Raw genomic sequence first — 23,986 nt, 5'->3', positions numbered from 1 at the left:
AGTTGCTAAATGATTTGCAGCCAATCTTATAAACTTTCTCCTGTTGCTATTAAGTGAATCACATAGTTGTTAAGCAAATACAGCTTCCCCCATTAACTTTGCTTGTCAGAAGTGGGCTGGAAAGATTGCAGTTGATGACACGAATAAGACACTAAAGCATCGTAAACACATGCTGGTTGCCAAACACCCGAATTTTGATCATATGACCATGGGGATGCTGCAACAGTTGTAAGTATGAGTATCAATTGTAAGTCACTTTTTTCAGTGCCATTATAACTTCGAATGGTTACTAAATGAATGTTTGTAAATTGAGGACTGCCTGTACTGAGTAAGCTAGTTTTACATCTATCATACATAACTGAACGGAGAATTTTAATATAAATTTGATGGACCAGTATTTCCATCCTGAAATTGGGAATTGATTATTCATGAAGAAACATAAAATTTTGTACATCGTGATAAGTGCTTGTGTAATATGAGCAACTCTGCATAATACATGTAGTCCTCAATTTACAGTCAAGCGCTTGGCAACCAGCATATACATATGTATAATGGTTGCAGTGTCTTTGGATCATGTGATCCCCATTTGTGACCTTCCCGTTTGACCTCCAACAAGCAAAGTCAGTGGGGGAATATGAATTCACTTCACAACCGCAGGAATCACTTAACAAATGAAGTGATTTGCTGAAATATCCGAGCAAAAAAAGATTGGAAAATCAGGGGCAATTCACTTAGCAGTTGTCTTGGTTAGCAATAGAAATTCCGGTGCAATTGTGATTGTAAGTCTAGGATTAATACAGTTTTACAATTTAGCAAATATCTGAGATAGGATTTCTAGAGGTCTTTGTTCCTTTGTAAAGAAAAGAATAGGGCATATACACTTATTTTGTAATATTTGATTTATTTACAAATACATACTCATTTTAAACTCATTTTGAGTTCTGCAACATTTTCATTTGTAAACTGCTCTTGAACTCCATCATTTCCCTTAATTAGAAGACGTCATTTATTTTAAAAAAATCCAATGGTTATGAAATAATTTTGTACACATATAATCCTGATGAGTCTTCAAACATTCAGCTACCTGCCTTAAGAAAGGAATGATCAGAGCATGAATGTCCAACATGGATAGAATTAGGCAGCCTGGAATACAGAGAACCAACCAGCCCTAATCTTTCCTGCAGCACCTGGGATGGCCATCTACCATTGCTGAAAACCAATAAAACTGTTTCCTACTGTTTTGGGATAAGGAGCCGAAAACATTTGTAATGAAAACTTAAAATAGGCTTGCTAAGAAAAAAACAAATCCTATAAACTCATACTTCTTTATATTATGATTTTTCCCCATAGAATAAAAAGAAACAAAAAAGTGCAAAAAAGGAACTCAAAATGACTTCTAACCTTCAATAGATAATTACAATTTATTACCCCTCCTCCATTTTAGTTATTATATAAGTCTTTCTTTTAATCTACATCTTTCTTAAATCTTGAAATCCATAAATCATCGTGTCATTTATTTCTACTTTTAGCAAAAAGCCCATATAAGGTTTCCAGGCTTTCAAAAAAAGGTTTTGTTGTTTTTTCTCTGACAAAGCAGGACAGTTTTGCCATTTTTGAGAATTCTGACATTGTCATAATCCATTCCTCCATTGTGGGGATGTCCTTATTAAACTCATACAATATTTTCAAATCCCAGCAGGAAAAATAAGAAGAAATAGCCTATCACTTTCCATTATGTAAGATCCCCCAAATGTGAAGTGCAGCCTTCCACTGTTAAAAAATTGTTGTCTCATACGCTAGGTAGTCATTCTTTTCTCAAGGTTCAGTCATAATAAGGAAATAAGAAGAAGCAGTGTGGACGTGAGTTCTAGTCCCGCCTTAAACATGAAAGATAGGCTGGGTGACTTTGAGCCAGTCTCAGCCCAACCCATCTCACAGGGTTGTTTTGTGGGGAGGGAGGAATATTAGGTAGGTTTGCTGCCTTGAGTTATTTATAAACAATAGTAAAGGCAGAATAATAAATAATCTAAGGAAGTGAGGAAACAACCAAGTGAAGTTCACTTGTGGATGACAAGGTAGAGTATTCGAATTATTCTTTGTCACTCTTTGTCGTTACTTCACACAATCCTACAAATTTGTGATAGCTTGTTTGTACATCTCTGAGCATTCCTTAGTTTGCTCCGAATTTCTCCTGGATCCTGGTTTTCTTTCAGGCGAGATTTCACTGTGTATGTCGCTTTAATACTGCTGAGCATATCATGGCAAAAGTTGATGGCCTGCGGGCAGCGGAATCTCTCCCGCATGAGGTAGCCAACTTGTGTTGTTGCAACAAAGCCTTCAGCTGTTGACACCATCCTGGTAATTTTTGAATGCACAAACTGAACTGCTAAGAGGGCCCCTGTGGAAAATGGGAACATGCCAATGTCACAACAAGGAACTCAAATTACATACAAACATTTTTTCCACCCCACAGGGGGTCAGCAGGAGGGATTGAGATGGCAGCTTCGCACATTTGGAGCTGCTATCTTGAATTTTTTACCCTCCCCGCCCCACACCTGCTTCAACATCCTACCACACATTTGAAGAAGGGGAAAACACCTTTGTTTATTCCCTCAATTTTATGACAAACTTTGCTTTGAGATCGCTACCTTATAAGGCAAAAGTGTCCAAAGTTGCAGATTCCTAAAAATATCAAATTGCTCACCCCGTGAGACATCCCACACTGTAACACACTGATCCGAATTGCTGATGAACAGGTACTGGTCATCCTTTGAAAAACATGCACAGAAAATGCCACGGGAAAAGGATTCTTCCTGGGAAGGAACAAACAAGCAAACAAACAATGTTTTGGGAAAGTAGTTCAATTCAACCGGAAAACAAACAGGAAAACAACATGCAAGACACAGATCAGTAGGAGGGCAAACAGGATAAATACTCTTGCTGATGTGAGTCCCTGGAGATAAACATAAAAGCCGCTGTTGGAGTGATGGCATACAGAAGGAAATTATATTTTTCTAGAATTTCTCTTCAATGTAGTCAAATTTGAATGATTATCCATTGCTAAAACCCTTAATTGCTAGAAAGCTGGATATCTGTGCGACCACCTATCCCCAGTAGTCTCTGCCTTTAAAGTGGATTCTGTCCAAGTCCTTCCTTTCATGATTGCTTAATTGTAGCCTATGACTATCATTAAGTGTTGTAAGTGTTGTACCTTGATGAGCGTATCTTTTATTTTATGTAGACTGACAGCATATGCACCAAGACAAATTCCTTGTGTATCCAATCACACTTGGCCAATAAAAAAATTCTATTCTATTCTATTCTATTCTATTCTATTCTATTCTATTCTATTCTATTCTATTCTATTCTATTCTATTCAAGGAGTGCCATCTCCATGGACCATACAAACAAACTATAGCCACAGCTAACCTGCTTCTTTTCTGGAAGCAAGTTATCTCTAGAATGAAATATTATGAATAACTGGCAGGAGAATATATCTAAATAAAGAGGGCACCAAGATCAATTTAATAATAAGCTCTCCTTCAATCACACTTAATTTCTTGTGACAAAATAGATACAAAACTGCTTTCTTGGCATAGTACAGATAAGAGTTATAATTTTCTTCCTCTAGAGCAGGGGTGTCAAACTCAAGGCCTGTGGGCAGGATCCGGCCTGCGAAGTGCTTAGATCTGGCCCGCGGGGCCATCCTGGAAACAGCGAAGGAGCGGCCTGTGGTGCCTCTGCCAGCAAAAATGGAGCTTGTGAGGGTAGCGGGTGACCCTCGTGAGCTCCGTTTTTGCTAGCAGAGGGTTGCTGGAGGCCATCGTAGGCGAAAACGGAGCTTAGAGCCTATTTTCTCTGGCAGAGCACTTGGGCCACCACAGATTCCCCTGACATGAGTGACATCGAGCTGGCCACGCTCCCTGGCCATGCCCCCCTTCCCCAGCCCTCCCAAGGTCAAACACAACCTGATGTGGCCCTCAATGACACCCCTGTTCTAGGGGTTATAGTTTTTAATATTCCTATCTCAGGCTCTCCATGCAAGTATTAACTAGATCTGAGTCTGTTTAGCTTTCTCAAGATCAATGAAGTACTGCCAATTACTGCAAAATGCTTCGTGTACTGCAATTGAGTTTTGAGGAAATGTTTGAATTCCGCATCATGGCAGCTGTTCTGAAGTCTTCTGATGTTAATGCTCCTGTGTTCCCTCAGAATCACCTTCCATCTCTACTCTAATGCCGGTTCTACATTCTAACTGGACACAACATCTTTGTGCAAGAGCAGAAATTCTACCTTCTGGAAAAACATCTGGTGCTCCCAGGAGCGGAGCTGAACATCCCAGAGACACAGCAGCGAATCTTCTGAACCACTCAGCAGCCATTTCTCTCCATGGCTGGTCGTCAGGCAGGTGACGCAGTTCCCATGAGCTTCTAGAGGGAACACATGGGCCTCCAAGCAGTAGTACATGAAGAGCTCCCCATTAGTCATTCCATAGAGCACCCGGTATCCAGACAGAAGAGCCACGTTAGAAATTGTTGCACCAGGGATCTGTGTGTAAAAGGTGTAAGCCGGCCGGTCAATTGAGGGACCCATTTCTTCCTGATGCAGATCCAGAACCTGCACAAGATCATCACAGGCAACTGCCAGCTGATCTTCATTCTGAGTGAGCGCCAAGTTACAAATAGGTTTTTGGTTCTCTGCTGGAGGGATGCAACCAACATCTTGCCTGGAATCCAAGGGAAACACCAGCACCGTTCCAGAAACCAGTCCCACAAAGAGAAGATTCTTCCGCTCAGCCACTTCCAGACACTGGACTGGAGCCGATGCATCCAATTTATCTTGCTCCTTTCCTGGTGGGAGACAAATGTCAACAAGCACGGCCGACTCCTTCCGTTGTAGGTACTTCTCAACTTATGGCCGCATTTGGAACTGGAATTTCTATTGCTAAGTGAGTTGTGCCCAATTTTAGAACCTTTTTTTTTTTTTTGCCAGGGTTGTTAAGAAAATCACCGCAGTTGTTAAGTGAATCATGCGGTCATTAAGAGAATTCAGCTTCCCCCATTGACTTTGCTTGTCAGAAGCCAGCTGGGAAGGTGCCAAATGGCGATCGTATGACCTATTTACCTTCCTTACCGGCTCGGAAGTCCACACGCCACCCATGTGCACTTGTTTCGCTGGCGCAGACCTTCTGCACATGTGCAAAACCTGCGCATGCTCAGAAGGTAAAAAAAACCTGGGTGGCAGGTGTCGCCAATGGTTCGGCGATCGCTACCGGATCGCCAAACTACCAGCCACAATCGCTACCAGATTGCGAGATCCGGTCAGAACCAGGAGCATTTCACCCGATATGACTCCCACGACACTGCAACTTTTGTAAATATATAGACCAGTTGCCAAACACCCAGATTTTGACCATGGGAAGGTTGCAACAGTTGTAAGTGTGATAGCCAGTTATAAGTCTTTTTTTTTTTTCATTGCTGTTCTAACTTTGAATGGTCACTAAAGAAATGGATGTAAATCCAGGACCACCTATACTGGGCTACTGGAATTGATGCCCAACTGTGGCCAAAAACACCTCTTCACCCGCACAGGGTTACGGTACAACATTCAATTTTTGGAATGGCTGCCAGTCTGGGTGACTTTAAAAGGGAGCCAGCAAGTCCATGAAGCAAAAGAAGACTATCGTGGCTGAGTATAATTTTGCTAGCCATTTCTGTGTCTACATTGGAGACCAGATACTATCTCAATATCAGGCAGGCAGTACAACTGTATTGCCCGAATGATCAGTTTTCTGATATCTAGTTAGCCTCAGGGCAAAATGGGGGATTAGATTGCCCTAAGCAAAATTCTTAAGTCCTCATGGAACAAATCAGAAAGGGATGGAAAAAAACTCATGCTTCAAATCTATTCCACAGGAATATGGAGGATGAAAGAGAAAAGCATGTGCGTGTGCATGCATATGTGTGTATAGATGTGCACAGTGGTGGGATTCAAATAATTTAACAACCAGTTCTCTGCCCTAATGACCAGCTGGGTAGGCGTGGCTCAGTGGTCATGTGACCGTGTGGGCGTGGCCAACTCAACGTCACTCACATCGATGGGAGTTTTGCCTTAGCTATTACAATGTAATAAGGGTTAACCAGAGAGGCAGTTTCTGTAAGCAGGGCAGTAAAGATTAGGCTAGAAACAACGCCAGAATGTTTCTTTCCTGCCTTCCTTACAGGATTAGCCCTGTAAAGTGGAAAAAAACAAATAAGATTTCTTCCAACAACCAGTTCTCCAAACTGCTTAGACAGTTAACAACCGGTTCTCCCGAATAGGCGCGAACTGGCTGAATCCCACCACTGGATGTGCATACTTTTCTCATAGGCAGCATAGAATTTTCAGAAAAAAAACCCCCAAACCTGCTGAACTATTATCTATGGAAGATAGGAGATCTGACTATCAGAGCCATGGTGGCACAGTGGTTAGAATGCAGTATTGCAGGCTAACTCTGCTCATCTCCAGGAGTTCAGTGCTGACCGGCTCAAGGTTGACTCAGCCTTACGTCCTTCTAAGGTTGGTAAAATGAGGACCCAGATTGTTGGGGGCAATATGCTGATTCTGTAAACCTCTTAGAGAGGGCTATGAAGCACTATGAAAGGTTAACGTCTAAGTGCTACTGCTATTGCTAACAAAGGGGGTCATATTTACAGTTACAGGGCTATCTACAGTTGTCTCTGTCCCTCTGGCTCAGTCTGGTAGGTGGGTGTGCTCCGTATCCCATCAATTTAAACTAAGACATTGCCAACAGTGGAAAGGGAGAGACATAGTCCTTGGAGATACTAATCAATCTGCTTTCTGGTAAGTCACTTTGTGAATGTCGAGACTCTCTACAACAGCTATTTTGCCAAAATGTCCTTGACACGCTCTCCAAACTCCAAATTTCCCTCCTTCTGTTCTGGAGTATTTCACCCAAAGTTTCTCTGCTAAACTTTTTGGCAGGGATATCACTTACCTGCCTCTGTATCCCAAATGACAACACTAGAGCTATAATAAGCTTGGGGAAAATAAATGTATTTGGCATTGTGGGAAAGCCTGATGCAGCTCTTGTTTGCCATACAAGGTGGGAGTAGTTTGTGCTTGCGATAACAGCTGAGGTCCCAGACTCTGAGATAAGATGCGTGGCAAGAGGCTGACACCAGGGTAACATCCCAGAGAGCCAGGTGGGTAGAAGGCATCCCTGTATCAGCCAAAACATCTGTCAGCAAACCCTCTTTGGCTAGACACCAGACCTAGGTAGAAGAAGAAGCATATTAAGGAAGGAGACAATTTAAATCATAACATAACATAACATAACATCAGAGTTGGAAGGGACCTTGGAGGCCTTCTAGTCCAACCCCCTGCCCAGGCAGGAAACCCTACACCATCTCAGTCAGATGGTTATCCAACATTTTCTTAAAAATTTCATTGCATGGTGGGGCTCATTGAGCAAAACAGGTTTAGGAGCTGAAAACCAGAGATAAAGATTTGGATCTCAGATGCTAGAAAAGTGCCCTGATTTTTCAGCCCAAGAGTAGTGAAACTTCATCGCTGTACTTGATAACATGATCTTATTTGTTTATTTAAAAGTTTTTCCCAGTTAAAAGAAAAATACTTCTAGAATGACAATCTGTCCTCTAGAACAGTATTTCCCAAATTTGGCGATTTTAAGACATGTGGACTTTAGCAACCGGTTGGGCAATGCAGGAGTCTATGTGTATATGGTATAGGTTCTTCTGCTTGAGCAAAGGGCTGGACTAGAAGATCTCCAAGGTCCCTTCCAAAGTCTATTCTATTCTATTCTATTCTACCCTACCCTACCCTACCCTACCCAACCCTACCCTATCCTACCCAACCCTACCCTACCCTACCCTACCCTACCCTATTCTATTCTATTCTATTCTACTCTATCCTACCCTACCCTATCCTACCCAACCCTACCCAACCCTACCCTACCCTACCCTACCCTACCCTACTCTACTCTATTCTATTCTATTCTATTCTATTCTATTCTATTCATTCTATTCTATTCTTAGAGAAGCAACTGGGTGCTACTTCTTGGAACAATAGGAAGTGCTTATCATGTTTTTCATAGTGTATTGTCAATGCAGCTTGTCCAATTTTTGAAGATTCTGGTTACCTTTTGGCAATTGCTGCCAAGTGATTTACCATTGCTTAAATGGTAAAAATCGATACCCCTGAACAGACTTTGCTGATCGGTTACACTCAGGGGAAATAGAAGAAAATTATGCACCCATTCAGATTATTATTTATGATAGCCAGTTCGTAGTAATGGTAAGCTCTGCAAAAATAAGTAGGCCTATGGAGGAACAATCATTGCTGAAGGAGAATCACCATAGTTCTGCAAATCTTCCATCAACAACCCTTCAGAGGCTGGTCATTGGAAGAAAAAAATATTGAAATATTTGGGTCTTAGCCAAATATTTGGCATGGTTTTTGGTATAGGGTCTCCTGCTTGAGCAGGGGTTGGACTAGAAGACTCAAAGTCCTTTCCAACTCTGTTTTTCTGTATGTGTCTTAAAATTGCCAAGGTTGAGAAACTCTGTTCTAGAACGTATGACTCCCAAGCCAGCTTTCTTTGAAGCCCCTAAATCTTCCCTCATCTCAAACTGCGGACAAGTAGTAACATAGTCTTCTATCCTTTTGACCTATGAAAACTGCTCTAATAAGTCCTGAACTAATCTTAGCTACAACTAAGCTAATCCCCATACACTGCTGTGACTGTATGATTCAATTTTTGAATACAATATGATTGAAACTTCAGCTCTTTTTACATCCATCGTGTGCATGACACATGTGGCTTCAACCACACAACGACCAATTTGGCTTGTTTCCTCTCCCCCACCCCTGCCCCCATTCTAGAATGCCCTTGCCTTAGTCACATGTGGAAACACACCAGAGGTGGGTTTCAGCAGGTTCTGACCAGTTCTGGAGAACCGGTAGTAAAAATTCTGACTGGCCCCGCCCCCATCTATTCTCTGCCTCCTGAGTCCCAGCTGATCGGGAGGAAATGGGGATTTTGCAGTAACCTCCCCCTGGATTGGGGTGGGAATGGAGATTTTACAGTATCCTTCCCCTCCCACACCTACTAAGCCACGCCCACCAAGCCATGCCACACCCACCAAGCCACACCTACAGAACCGGTAGTGAAAAATTTTGAAATCCACCACTGGAACACACCTGTTTTGCAACATTAGCCTATGCCTCTTACCCATATGCATTCATCCTGGGAACTTGTGACGATGGTGGTATTGTCTGCCGAAATAGCAGCTGCACAAACCTCAGCAGAATGCAGCAAATCTGAGGCCAGGAGTTGGCGGAATCCTGTCACATTGCCCAGGAAAACTCTTACACGGTGCCCAAAACCTGGAACAATGCAGTATGCAAAATGAGATAGTGGCATCCATAATAAATGTAATGATGTTAAGATGACAATGCGGGCATGATGGTGTCATCATGAAAAAGTATCTAGGTCATATGAGAACTGAATGCGAACTCAGATGTCAGGTTCTGCTGTGGCATTCTGGTGTGCAAAAAGCTCATGTTGGCAAATAACCCAATTGAACTATGGCTTATGCATCCACACATTCCTACCAAGACAATAGATAACCTGCCACTCCTGCCAAGACAAGGGTGTCAAACTTGATTTCATTGAGGGTCACATTAGGCTTGTGTTTAAACTCGGGAGGTGTGGCCAGGGTAGGTGTGGCCCAGAGGTGGTATTCAGCCAGTTAGCACCGGTTCGCGTGAACCATTGGTGGAAATTTGGCCAAGGTCACTGAACCGGTAGAGATGTCCGGCTGGCCAAGCCCTTGAACCAGTCCCCCGATCACCGCTTGCTTGCCCTGCCCACCATGTTCGTCACCACCATGTTCTTCATGCGCACACATCCCATTGCCTTGCAAGTCCAATGGGATGCGCATGCGCGAAGAACATGGTGGTGATGGCAGCAGCTTTTCCCGCAACCTCCGGTACTTTTCAGTGTCTGCAGCCAGCCGCTGCCACAGATACAAAGCGGCTCTCAAAGAGGGTGTGGCAGCTGGCTGGGGGAGGCTTCTTTGCCAGCCACTTTTTAGCAGTGGTGGCTGGCTGGGGGCTGATGAAAATTCCGGTCAGCTTGCCTTACGGACTCTGGACCAGCCGCCGCGGAAGGTAAGCAGCCTGAACAAAGAGGCGGTGTGGGGAGAGGAAGCAGGGCTAGGGCTGGGGCCACTAAAGGAGGGGAAACAGGGGCGACTGGCAAAGGGAGGTTGGGGGTAGATAGGTGGAAATTCCCCAAAAAATTCCTACCATTTTCTGTGGGCGTGGCTAGGTGGGGAGGTCATGTTACTGAGTGGGCGTAGGCGAGAGTGATGTCAAGTTGGCCATGCCCACTCAGTCACATGGCCCGCCCACGCAAAATTTTGCTACCTAGCCCCACCCACCAAACTGGTAGCAAAAATTTTTGAAACCCATCACTGGTGTGGCCAGCTCCATGTCATTCATGTCAGAGGTACCTGTGGTGACACGAGCACTTTGCCAGCAAAAACGGGCTCTCGAGTTCCATCTTTGGCTGTGATAACCTCCTGCAACTGTCTGCCAGGGAAAATATCGCTCAGAAGGGCCACGCATGGCCCTCATGACCTCCGTTTTTGCTGGCAGAGGTACCGCAGGCTGGTCCTTTGCTGTTTCCGGGGTGGCCAGATCTAAGTACCCCACGGGCTGGATCTGGCCGGCAGGCCTTGTGTTTGACACCCCTGTGCCAAGACAATAGCCAGCAATTGTTTTAGGAGTGTGGTGGTTTTTCATTTTTTGGATGTAAGGGAGGGCTTTATGCACATACAGGCTATGTGTTGGAAGTGGAAATTGACAGGGCTATGCCCAATGCCCTCCTTAATTTGCCCCTCCCTCCCTTCCTTCCTCCTTCTTATTTACAAAATTAAATGAGGAGCTGGCATGAGGCAAAGTACCAGCATTTAGCACCATCTTGATTGATCAGAATGCCTCCAGTCTCAATATAAGACGTATATTTTAGGTGCTAAACTGCTAAAAGACAAAGAAAAAAGCTAACTAGATTAGAATATCGAAGGCATCTGGGCTGGGATGGTGAGTGACCATGAAGGGACCCCTCTGGTAAATGGATATTTTATGATATCCAGCCATTATAGAAATCATTTTGTAAGAACGCCCGAACATTGCATTTTATCTTTTGTAAAACTGTAAGAAGTCTACATGGTTCAGTAGTAGACAGTTTTAAGTAATAATAACAACTATGACAACATATGCTGAACATTCCAAATGGGCCCGCTGGCAAATTTTTTTGCTAGTTTTTGCCAAGTGTCAAATGATTAAAGCTAATCTTCTAGGCTTACAGAGATTAGATGATCAGCATGAGGCTCCGCCAGCTACTTTGTTGATACGATACAGCTATTAAATGACAATATTAACCGATGTAGGGTAAAGGAGCAGGAAATTCACTCAAACCTGTTGCCAGGAGAGATTCGTCTTTTGAAAGCACCACAAAGCTGATACTTTCTGGGAGCTTTTCCAGCAGGCTGTGCCCATCAGAAGAGATCTGTCAAGAGAGGCGATATTGGAGGTGGTTGATTGAGTAAGAAGAGATCCCACCTCCCCCCCACACACACACTCCGCCCCAGCACACCCCATGTGTCTTTGGTTTTAGTGTTTGATTTAAACTTTTTATGTTTTAGCTTAGGTGTAAGTCAGCCAGATATACCCTATGGTAAGATGGGTAGAAAAAGAGGAAAGAAAGAGAGAGAGAGAGAGGGAGGGACGGAGGGAGAGGGAGAGAGAAAAATGGTTTGAATCCATTCCTAACCTGGACATTTGTAAGCATTGAGTAGAGCAGTGATGGGTTTCAAATTTTTTTACTACTGGTTCTGTGGGTGTGGCTTGGTGGGCATGGCAGGGCAAGGATACTGTAAAATCTCCATTCCCACCCCACTCCAGGAGAAGGATACTGCAAAATCCCCATTCCCTCCTGATCAGCTGGGACTTGGGAGGCAGAGAATAGATGGGGGTGAGGCCAGTCAGAATTTTTACTACCGGTTCTCCGAACTACTCAAAATTTCTGCTACCAGTTCTCCAGAACTGGTCAGAACCTACTGAAACCCACCTGTGGAGTAGAGAAAGTCCGAGTACCTACTGATCTCATGGAAGAGTTAAAATTGTGAAAATAAGATATTCTATATACTCTAAACCAGGGGTCAGTCCCCGATCCCGGGCTCTGGCCTGATACCGGGCCATGGCCCATTCAGAATTGGGCCATGCAAGCGGTGGGCAAGCGTGCACACATGCAGATCCACTTGCCCAAGTGGCGGGCTAGTGCATAAAGCTCCATTTTGCGAGTGGGACGCATGCACACCCACTGCTTGTGCAAATGGAGCTGCATGCACGGGTCGCCCACCACTCACGCCAAACCATCCCCTCTCTCCTGCCCCCACTGCCACCAGCAGCGCTGGTCCACCTCCAAGGAGGGCCAGGACAATGCTGCTTAAAACCTTGAGGAGTTGTGTAGGACAGAGGTGGACATTTTTGGCACAGTTGTGAAGTGAACCTGGTTCCCCAATTGACTTTGCTTGTTGGAAGCTAGCTGAGAAGGTTACAAATGGTGATCCCATGACCCTGGGATGCTGCAGCCATCATCAGTGCATGTCAGTTGTCAAGAGTCTGAATTTTGGTCATGGGGATGCTGAGATGGTTGTAAATGCAAGAGCCTGTTGGAAGTCATTTTTTTTTGTACCACTGGAAATTCATATGGTTACTAAATGAATACTTGTAAATTGAGGACTATCTGTAGGGTCCCTAATACCAAAAGGCTGCTCAGGCCTGAAATAAGATTTCCCCAAGGCATCTGCAGGAAAACCAAGACACTGTGGCAGCCCACTGTTCCCACATCCAATGCTCTCTCTTGGGTGACTCATGTTCCCTCTCCCCAAGTAGGGATGTGGTAGAAGAACAAGCACCATCAAGAGAGAACCCTTGCTGAAGCCGGCCACCATCCTGCCCAGCGTTTGGAGCAATATATTGCACGTTGGTGTCTCTTCTCCCAGCCCTGTCAGTTCTTGCTTGGAGTGTAGCTGTCCGCTGATGCTGTCCCACAGGCTGAAGACACCCCGTTCAGATACAGTCACAATCACCAGCCTTGGTACAAACACAGTTCCACAGAGCCATTGGCCTGGAGGCTCAGCAGAGATCTGGAAAATGGGTACAGCTGTCTCCAGATGCCAAGCGCTGACCTAGGAGCAAGAGGAAAAACCTGTTGTGACCCAAGGCCAAGTAGGTAGTAGGAAACTCAGTCAGTGTAAAAACAAACAAACTTTATTAGAGCAGCTGAGAATTAACTCATTCTTCTTCTTTTTTTTTATTTGCATTTATATCCCGCCCTTCTCCGAAGACTCAGGGCGGCTTACACTATGTCAAGCAATAGTCTTCATCCTTTTGTATATTATACAAAGTCAACTTATTGCCCCCAACAATCTGGGTCCTCATTTTACCTACCTTATAAAGGATTCTCAGCATAGTCCATTATAAATCAAAGCAAATTCTTCCCAAACACAATTCTTATCAGTCTTATCACCAACCTTGGTCTTAATTAGGCAAACTGCCAAAGGCCTTTCTTGGCAAAAGTTCAGAAGATGCTGATAAGAAACAAATGCAGCAAGACAAATGTTGTGTATGATCCTATTGGTGGAAATTCTGGCGGGAAAACATTAAAATCTTATTGACTGGTGCCTCAGCCAGGTGGGTATATAAGGGGCACCTTTTACCTATAACCTTTGCTGAAGTCTCACTATACATTAAAGAGCTGTTGTCACACACTTGTCTCGAGCCTCTTCAATCACCCGATTCAACAACAAAGCTATCAACGTTGTTTTCCGGCAAAGAGTCCAAACGCCGTTGCTGGTCTTTTAAGCCTTATGGGAGGGGCCAATCATCTCTTGGCCCTACTCCCAAGTTGTCCTCTTTGCTTTAGCTGCTCTTGCCTTCTGGCAGCTCTTCTCATGCATTAGGAACAGGCTCCTCCTGTTCCTCTGCCTCACTATTGTGAGCCTCTGGAGGCTCCAGAGTCCCCACATCACTCCCCGATGGCCCTGGCCCTACTTCTGCCTCTGACGCAGAGCCCTTATCCGGGCCTTCCCCAGCATCCAAAACTGGCCCATGTTCTTCCTCAGCCTTATCGCTGTCTCAGTTGCCAGCTCCGCAAGCTGCTGGCGGACTACAACAAAACCCATTCAAGCTCTCCTTCCTTTTTTACCCTCTTCTCGGTAAAGCACAATTTTCTTCTTATGAATAAAGAGAAAACTGCTCTTCTTTATTGCCTGTAAACTTAAGGAGATACATTACACTCAAGAAGTTTGAGCAACAGTCCCAGAAAAGCTGCTAGCTGAACTAATAATCTGGTAGAAGATTAATTTCTGTCTTTAACTACAAAGGTGGATACATAGATGTGCATTGTTGACTTCCACATTCAAATTTGTCCACAGAGCAAAGTTAAAGTTAAAGTCATGCTTCTTCAGAGGGTCTTAGACTCCAACTCCCATCATTCCTAGATATAATAATCCATGGTTAAAAATGATGGGTGCTGTGTCTGTTTCCATCGGAAGGGTCGGACTTTCCCTCTGTTATCCAAATAATACTCTTGAAGCCTTGTTAATGCCAATTGAGAGATTATGGATTTGTTCCTGAGAATCTCACACAGATTGATTGATTGATTGATTGATTCCTTTCTTCCTTTCTTCCTTCCTTCCTCTTCTTCTCCTTCTCCTTCTCCTTCTCCTTCTCCTTCTCCTTCTCTTTCTCCTTCTTCCCCTCCCCTTCCTCCTCCTCCTCTCTCTCTCTCTCTTTCTCTTTCTTTCCTTCTCTCTTTCAATAACTTTCTGGAGGCTCAACCAGAATTCGGCTCCTGAATTTGGCTTCTCTTCGTGATCCTGATTCTTCAGAGTATTTCATCTTCCAGAGTATCCAACAAGATCAAAGGAAGCCTTACAAAATTCTTAACATACTTGTTTCATTACTCCCATGCCTTCTGCTCTGAAGACCCTTGCCCACATTTTGGACCTGCCTCATTGCTCAGCTGTTCCCTCCCTTCCTCCTCCTCTCTCTCTCTCTCTTTCTTCCTTCTCTCTTTCAATAACTTTCTGGAGGCTCAACCAGAATTCGGCTCCTGAATTTGGCTTCTCTTCGTGATCCTGATTCTTCAGAGTATTTCATCTTCCAGAGTATCCAACAAGATCAAAGGAAGCCTTACAAAATTCTTAACATACTTGTTTCATTACTCCCATGCCTTCTGCTCTGAAGACCCTTGCCCACATTTTGGACCTGCCTCATTGCTCAGCTGTTCCCTCCCCTGCACATGCGTGGTGGGTTCCATACCTCCAAACCTGATGCCCAGTATATCATCTGGTTCTTTTCATCTACGTGCAGCTGGCAACATCGCAGCTCTCCAGGGTGAACATTGTGGATAGAGAACTCTTCCCTGCCAGAATCCAGACACCACAAGCGTAGTGTCCGATCCATGGCCACCGAAGCAGCACGGGAACCCTTCCCAAATAATTTCACACATTTTACTTCAGCTGCAAGACAGAAAAGATGGGGCAAGGAAGATCCTCAGAAGCTCACCCAGCATGCTCACAAATCCGATTGCCGTTCTGGTGGAGCAACCTACAGATCAAGATGGACAACTTGTAGCCTTTATAATTTGTACTTACAGTCCCTTGTAGTTTGAAATGGACCTTACAGCTCAGTTTCAAAAAAAAACCCTCTCTGTATATGAGCAATTCAGAATCAAGCCAAGAGAGGTCTGTCTCTTTCTTGGCATCCTTCTACCTAGGGACAGAGAGTGACTAGAACAGGGGTCTCCAACCTTGGTCCCTTTAAGGCTTGTGGACTTCAACTCCCAGTCCCTCAGCCAGCAATCTGGCTGAGGGACTCTGGGAGTTGAAGTCCACAAGTCTTAAAGGGACTAAGGTTGGAGACCCCTGGACTAGAAGATGTCAGACTCATAAATGAAAAAAAGAGTGCAGGAGAAGCTTCAAGAATTGTCCACACAGTATTTTCACCATCATTTTTGGCTCTGCCCCTGTACGTACTGAAGTTGTATCTCCTTCTAGCGGAACAGCTGCTTCTCCCCAAAGGGGGGGAAGTCAAAATTCAGTCATTTGGTTGTGATTGCCACCTTGAGTTTTTTTAACCCCTCACTCTATAGCAGTGGTGGGATTCAAATAATTTAACAACCGGTTCTCTGCCCTAATGATTTCTTCCAACAACCAGTTTACCAACTGCCCAGAAAGTTAACAACCGGTTCTCCCAAAGTGGTGCTAACTGGCTGAATCCCACCACTGCTCTTTAGACCAGAGGTCTCCAACCTTGGCCACTTTAAGACTTGTGGACTTCAACTCCCAGAGTTGTTGAAGTTCACAGGTCTTAAAGTGACCAAGGTTGGAGACCCCTGCTATAGACAATCCTGCTCCCTAAGCTAATAGCCTGAGACTTAGTTGGTAGAAGAAAAGTTGGGACTGTAGCAAACAATTCATAGCAATATTTCCTATTCCAGTATCCTGAGTAGCAGAAAGAAGGCAGTGGACAATGGCCCCCAGAATTTTATTTATCTGCAGCAACATGATTCGCTCATGTGTATCAGATTGGGGATTAATCATTCATATAAATCAATGCTCTGAAGAGACTTGAAAACCACTCTCAAGAGTTTCAGAACTTCAAAGGAAAATCTTAGAGCAGCTTTCTGTTGAGCAGAAATGCCCAAGACAGAAACGTTAGCCTTTTTTCTCTTCAATGGAGCCTTGGGGAGTTGTTGAGTCTTGCCAGCTGAATTAACTCTGTCCTGCGGCTGACAATATGTACCCATATCACATAGTGCAGGGGTCTGCAAACTTGGCTCTTTTGGAACTCTGGGAGTTGAAGTCCACAAGTCTTAAAAGAGCCAAGTTTGCAGACCCCTGACATAGTGAATTCATCTCAAAACTGCTTTACAAAGCTAACTGGACTTCTCTTGAAAATGTTTCACTTTATGTCTAAGAATCTTCTTCAGTTCTGAACTGAACTGAAAGTTCAGTTGTCTTTGGAAAGCACCTTTGGGACAACCGTGACCTGAATGATTGAGAATCGTCATAGACCCACTGAATTCATGCAACTTCCTTAATTCTAAAACAAATCCCTGTATTCATGGAACATGCTGTGCTCTGCCTATACAAATAAATCTTTTGATGACCTGGTGCACACCACCCTTGTTGTCTTATAAGGGTTGTTGTATTCCCACAACATGGTGAATCCCAACTAACTATTGAACGCCTAATATGTGAACGCAGTGTGACGTGGTGTGATGCGATGGCTCAGTGGCTAAGACACTGAATTTGTTAATCAGAAAGCTCGGCAGTTCAGTGGTTCGAATCCCTAGTGCCGCGTAACAGAGTGAGCACCCATTACTTGTCCCAGCTTCTGCCAACCTAGCAGTTCGAAAGCACGTAAAAAATGCAAGTAGAAAAAATAGGGACCACCTTTGGTGGGAAGGTAACAGCGTTCTGTGCACCTTCGGCATTTAGTCATGCCGACCACATGACCACGGAGACGTCTTTGGTCAATGCTGGCTCTTCGGCTTTGTAACGGAGATGGGCACCGCCCCCTAGAGTCGGGAACGACTAGCACATATGTGCGAAGGGAATCTTTACCTTTAATGTGTGAACTGAGCCCAGGGTTTACTACTGATTCACATAAATAACCTTGATCTGCTTCCTGTGTCATCATAACTGGGATGAAGGACGGCTATAAAAATAGCCTTCTGGAGCCTCACCAGAATGTCCTGTTAGGACCTGTTGCACAGTAAAATCTTCCATGTCCCATACGATCATAGATCCATCCAGAGAACCAGCCAGAAGCAACTTTTGGTCAAGGTTGAATTCCAGCACTGAAGTGCCTGCAAAGGGAAAAGGAGAGGGGTGGATTTGAGGAATTAATTTGGTGGATTCAAGGGAAAGGAATGTTTGGTCCCTTGTGTGGCTTCCAGGTAGTAAACAGCCTGCCTGAGTGTCCTAAAGAAGATACTTTTCCAAAAGGCAACTGGACTTTCTTTTTTTTTCCCCGTAGAAAACGTTTTGCTTCTCATCCAAGAAGCTTCTTCAGAACTGAAGAACCATGACATGGATGGTTGAGAATCTCCATAGACATTCATCCTGCCTGGGATTTAATCTAGTACCCTGTGTGTTTCCTGGCACTGTGATAAAATCCTCCCTCCTATAATTTTTTTCACACTTTTGTTCCCATAACAGTTCTTGGATTGGATGGAAAGTGGACGGATCCAAGATCATCCAGTGAGTTTCATGGGACTTTAGTATTCAAAGATTTCTCCACTCTAATCAAGTCATCTGGAGGGTTTAAGTGGGCATCCATATGACCCTCATGCTAAGAGTTTGCTATTTAATGCTTTTTTTCGAAGATGAAGCAAAAAAGGAGAAATAATACCCTGTTTCCCCTAAAATAAGAAATCCCCTGATAATAAGTCCAATCGGGCTTTTGAGTGCATGCACTAAAATAACCTCCCCCCCAATAAGCCCTCCCTGAAAATATTTAAATGCATGTGCAGCCGGTCCCTGCCATTTCCTCTGGTTAGGGTTAGGGAGACAGAGCTGGAAATCAGGTAAGGCGGCAAGAGGAGCCCCATCTTGCTCCACGCACCCCAAAGTAATAAGACATCCCCGAAAATAAGGCCAAGAGCTTATTTTGGGGTTCAAAAAATATAAGACAGGGTCTTATTTTTGGGGAAATACGATAATTATGACGTTAGGCAAATAGACTATTCTACCTTTAGGGAATCCAGGTAATGTTTTGCACAGAGGTCCTCCAGGTGGATGGAAAAATCCAGAGCGAGGGATGAGGACAGGATGGGGCCAAGCACCAAACCAGCTCTCACACTGCTCACACACATTCCCTATGATCTTACGGTAGGATCGTCTGAGGAAAAACAGCTGTGCCAATATCTCCATGTAGATCATACTCACTTCTGCAGAGGGAGAAAGATAGGTGAGGTGGAACCGTCTTCTGTTTGTGTTCTGCTAGTAAGAAAGAGGTTTAGATTTTAGTGAAAACCTAGCCCATCTCATTGGTGGTCCCAAAGGTGCTTTTTTCAAGAGGCAACTGGGCTTTCTTGTTTTTCTTTGAAAATATTTCACTTCTCATCCAAGAAGCTTCTTCAGTTCTGATTGGATGGTGGGGAATGGAAGGATTTATATTGTTCCATATATATAAATCCTTCCCATTCCCCACCACCCAGTCAGAGCTGAAGAAGCTTCTTGGATGAGAAGTGAAACATTTTTAGCTTCAAAGAAAAACAAGAAAGTCCAGTTGCCTCTTGAAAAAGCATCTTTGGGACAACCATGAACTGGATGACTGAGAGTCTTCATAGACATCTCTGGTGGGATTTAAAATATGCTGATGGCACTGATCCAAGAATACAGATATGGGCTGGAGTGGTAGATATGAGCAGACAAAAATGAGGATTCTTTCTTTCACCAGATCAATGATAGTTTGTGAGGAACTTTAAGAGAATTACGGAATTACAGAGTTGGAAGTGACATTGAAGGTCTTCAAGTTCAACTCCCTGCTTAAGTAAGAGATCCTATACCATTCCAGACAAATGATTGTCCAGTCTTTTCTTTCAAATCTCCAGGGTTAGAGCACTCGCAGCTTCTGTAGAGAAGCCATTCCACTGATTAATTGTTCTCACTGTCATTTCTCCTTAGTTCTAGATTGCTTCTTTCCTTGATCAGTTTCCTTCCACTGTTTCTTGTCCTGCCTGCAGATTTACCCTCCCCCTATTCTTTGTGACAGCCTCTTAGATATTAGAAGTTTGTTGGATTTTGGACTTTGCACCTATTAAATTTCAACACAAGGGTTAGCCACATCCATTTAATTCAACTGTCTGCTATGGAATCAAATATAGAACCCAAAGCAGAGGTGGGTTGCAGCAGGTTCTGATCAGTTCTGGAGAACTGGTAGTGGAAATTTTGAGTAGTTCAGAGAACCGGTAGTAAAAATTCTGACTGGCCCCACCCCCATCTATTCTCTGCCTCCCAAGTCCCAGCTGACTGGGAGAAAATGGGGATTTTGCAGTAATCTTCCCCTGGATTGGGGAGGGAATGGAGATTTTACAGTATCCTTCCCCTGCCACGCCCAACAAGCCACGCCCAAAAAGCCATGCCACACTCACCAAGCCACACCCACAGAACCAGTAGTAAAAAAATTTGAAACCCACCACTGACCCAAAGCAAATAATCAAAGCATTAAGCATTAAGCATTAAGCAGCATTACTGAACAGCATTACTGAGAAAGACCCTATACAACAAAAGGATGCATTCTTATTGATATGTCTCAGAAGGCAGGAGAGACTAATGCATTAGTCACAGATGCTGTAAACATAACAGGTAAAGGCTCTCAAGTTACTGGAGATAATGGAGCTCAGGTTACTTCCTGCGCCTTTTTTCCTTTGGGAACCAAAAGGAAGGAAGGTGCTTTTTCAGGAGGCAACTGGACTTTCTTAATTTTTTTTTCTTTTGAAGACATTTTGCTTCTCATCCAAGAAGCTTCTTCAGCTCTGACAGGATAGTGGGGAATGGAAGGATTTATATCCCTTGCAGACAGCTGGTAATCTGCATCCTTTCAGAGGGGATTTAGGCCGGTACTTCCTCAAAACAGAAGTCTTCAAACTTGGCAGCTTGCTATGCTGGCTGGAGAATTCTGGGAGTTGAAGTCCACAAGTCTTCAAGCTGCCAAGTTTGAAGACCCCTGCTCTAAATTACAAATTACAAATTATGCAAATTACCAGCTGTCTGCAAGGAATAGAAATCCTTCCATTCCCCATTATCCTGTTGGATGAAGCTTCTTGGATGAAAAGCGAAACATCTTCAAAAGGAAAAAAAACCCCAAGAAAGTCCAGTTTCCTCCTGAAAAAGCATCTTTCGGACAATCATGACCTGGATGACTGAGAATCTCTACAGACCAAACGGAAGGAATAAGGCAATAAAACAGAGAGGAAAATATCTTCCCTAAATCAAGAGGAGGGGGAACTTTGGGAATACCAGACACCAAGAAGAAAAACACTTCCCAATGCATCTTATTGTTCTAATCAGATAACAAATGTTGGCCTTATATCTCTAAATATCAACTTGATCTAATTGATTCTATTCATTGAAGACCTGATTTTCTCCACACTGCCATTGGCAGCATTGTTGACTAGACTGGGAGCCATGGTGGCTCAGTGGTTAGAATGTAATATTCCAAGCAAACTCTGTCCTTAGTCAGGAGTTCGATCCTGACCGGCTCAAGGTTAACTCAGCCATCCGTCCTTCTGAGGCCAGTAAAATGAGGATCCAGATTGTTGGAGGCAATACGTTGACGTTGTAAACTGCGCTATGGAGCAAAACGTAAGTCTAAGTTGTATTGTCATGCCCCTGTCAGAGTCTGACTCTGAGATGGAAGAGGAACAACTGACAGAGTGCGAGAGAGTGGCCCCGTTGGCTGTGGAGGAAACTGGGGAAGGACAAAGTCAGGCTAGGCAGAGCAGGGGAGAGTTAGAACAAGGGAGAGGGGGTTCTGATGAAGACCAAAGCCCACCCCGTCCTCATCCTAGGGCATACAGGGAAGAACGGAGAAGAGAGGAAAGTGGGTTGTGTGGCTTATGAGGGAAGAAAGGGCCCCGATCCCTTTCACAAGATACACCTGGAGCTGGAGTTTAAAAGGAGAGGCAAATGGGAGGGGCGGTTGTCAGGAACAAACACTGAGTGCATTTTCGTGTTGACTGCTTTATCTGAGTTCCTGGCATCCTCCTGACTGGTTTTATTTATGGCCGTGCTACTTCAATTCTGAAATTCCTTATCTTGCTTGCCCTGCCAGATTAATTACCTTATCTTGCCCTGTTGTATTTATGGCTGGATGTTTTGTCTGCTTACAGGTTTGTGGAAGGGTTTTTCTCCAGACCGGAGAGTAAAAGGATGCTGGGGGCTAAGTTTGGAGCTAATAAAGGGACTTGTACTTATTTTCTGGCTGTGTTGCCTTTGTGCCACGCTCATCACAGGTATTGCTATTGCTAGACTAGACATTGACTAGACAAGGTTCTTGGGAGTCGTTCCTAAACTACAAGGTTGACAGTGATTATCTACCTCCATGGATCTGTGTGCTATCCACAAGGGGCTGCAGAAGCAGGAAAGTCTCTTGCAGGAGATGCAGTTCTGGGCAGTTGATCTGGGCAAGGCACATGGCAAAATCAGCAGTCAAGCTCTCTATGCCAGTGGAAGTCACTCTGCAGATGATCCAGTACATGTTCCCTGATGGGAAAAGAAGACAGTGGGGAACACATGCAGACAATGAGAACATCAACAAAGTAACTAGAGCAAGGAAGACCTACTGGAGGAAGTATCAAAAATCAAGGAATTCTCGACTAGCGTGGCCAGGATCCTAGGATGTTGCAACAGAAAACAAACAAAAGCAAAGTAGAAAATAATCCACCTTGATGAAAATATTGCTTTCAGATTCTAAAGAGCCTTCCCACCAGGGGTGAAATGCTCCCGGTTTGGACCGGATCATCCAATCCGGTAGCGATAGCTGAAAAAATGCTTTTAAAACTAAAAAAAAGAGCCTCTGATAATCACGCAGCTCAGCTGGGATCGTTAGAGCTTTTTAAAAGCATTTTTTCTACAACCTCTTCGGCCGAAAAAATGCTTTTAAAAGGCTCTGACGATCCCAGCTGAGTTGCCTGATTGTCAGGGGCTATTTTTTCTTTTAAAACAAAAAAAACTGCTTTTAAAAGAAAACAAAAGCCTCTGATGATCAGGCAATTTAGCTGGGATCATCAGAGCCTTTTAAAAGCATTTTTTACCACGTCTTCAGCCGAAGAAGTTGTAGAAAAAATGCTTTTAAAAGTAAAAAAAAAAAGTTGGCCATGCCTACCCAGACACATTACCCCCACCCCCACCAAGCCACACCCACAGAACTGGTAGTAACAAATTTTACATTTCACCACTGCTTCCAGCTACTGGTCTCCCAAGTTGTACAACAATATGGTTGGTTGTGGTTCAGCGTATGCATTGGACACGGTGTGTATACTGTATATTGCACTGTTTGACTTACTTATGACTTGTTTAATAATTTATAATTGCTTAGGTTACGCACAAAATGCTAAATCATAAACTGTATAAGCTTAAGCCAGACAAATTGCATTATACAAATAGCATGTTTGTGAGAAACTAGCCAATTACAGTTTATTCAATAAGCCATAATTCTGGACTAGTATGATATGTGAATCAGGTTGATGAGTCTCATGAAGTTGTTGTCAAACAACATTACATTTACATGAAAAATGCTCAAACAGGGATGAATTATCTAGACAGGCTGATTTATTTTATATTTTATAAATAGATAAATATCTATTTAGCAGTTTTCTGAACAAGGAACGCTAGGAAGGAGGTGACACTAAACCACTTCTGAGAAACCTTACCACCCCCCCCCCCAAAAAAAAACCCCTGCAGGGACTTGTTTAGGCGAGAATCACACACAATTTAACATTGTTTAAAAGCAATGTTTTCTACAGTTCAACACATTCCGGGTTAAACTAGGGCTTCTTTAGGAACAAAGCACCCTCTTGGTTTTCTGCAAGGGTTGAAAACCTGGCTTTGCCAGTTGGCCTGGGACTCCAACTGGGGAACATCACGCTGGTTAATACATTAAGAACAAATCCCACCTCCCTCTCTGCTCATCCTACTCTCTCCCTCCTCATCTTTTAGGCAAAGGTAAAGGTTCCCCTCGCACATATGTACTAGTTGTTCCCAACTCTAGGGGGCAGTGCTCATCTCCGTTTCAAAGCTGAAGAGCCAGCGCTGTCCGAAGATATCTTTATGGTCATGTGGCCGGCAGGACTCAACACCAAAGGGTCACGGAACGC

The 23,986-nt window shown here is 43.9% G+C and overlaps 1 protein-coding gene across 1 annotated transcript in view; it reads right to left on the bottom strand.

Annotated features, from left to right (window-relative positions):
• Positions 1–920: 920 nt before the first annotated feature.
• Positions 921–23,986, bottom strand: part of NWD1 (NACHT and WD repeat domain containing 1) — a 34,529-nt gene continuing 11,463 nt past the window's right edge. The window contains exons 8-18 of the mRNA XM_058162904.1: positions 22,209–22,373; positions 18,857–19,054; positions 17,849–17,971; positions 15,418–15,617; positions 13,008–13,280; positions 11,506–11,596; positions 9,254–9,408; positions 6,998–7,274; positions 4,294–4,850; positions 2,705–2,813; positions 921–2,398 (exon numbers count right to left, since the gene is read on the bottom strand). Of these exons, the coding sequence (XP_058018887.1) occupies positions 2,118–2,398; positions 2,705–2,813; positions 4,294–4,850; positions 6,998–7,274; positions 9,254–9,408; positions 11,506–11,596; positions 13,008–13,280; positions 15,418–15,617; positions 17,849–17,971; positions 18,857–19,054; positions 22,209–22,373 (2,429 nt within the window). The 3' untranslated portion in view covers positions 921–2,117. The remainder of the gene's footprint in view (positions 2,399–2,704; positions 2,814–4,293; positions 4,851–6,997; positions 7,275–9,253; positions 9,409–11,505; positions 11,597–13,007; positions 13,281–15,417; positions 15,618–17,848; positions 17,972–18,856; positions 19,055–22,208; positions 22,374–23,986) is intronic.

This window comes from Ahaetulla prasina, chromosome 1, assembly GCF_028640845.1.
Source record: "Ahaetulla prasina isolate Xishuangbanna chromosome 1, ASM2864084v1, whole genome shotgun sequence".
Classification (NCBI taxonomy): Eukaryota; Metazoa; Chordata; class Lepidosauria; order Squamata; family Colubridae; genus Ahaetulla; species Ahaetulla prasina.
Note: the sequence above shows the minus strand (reverse complement) of the source record. Positions and strands in the feature narration are given on the sequence as shown.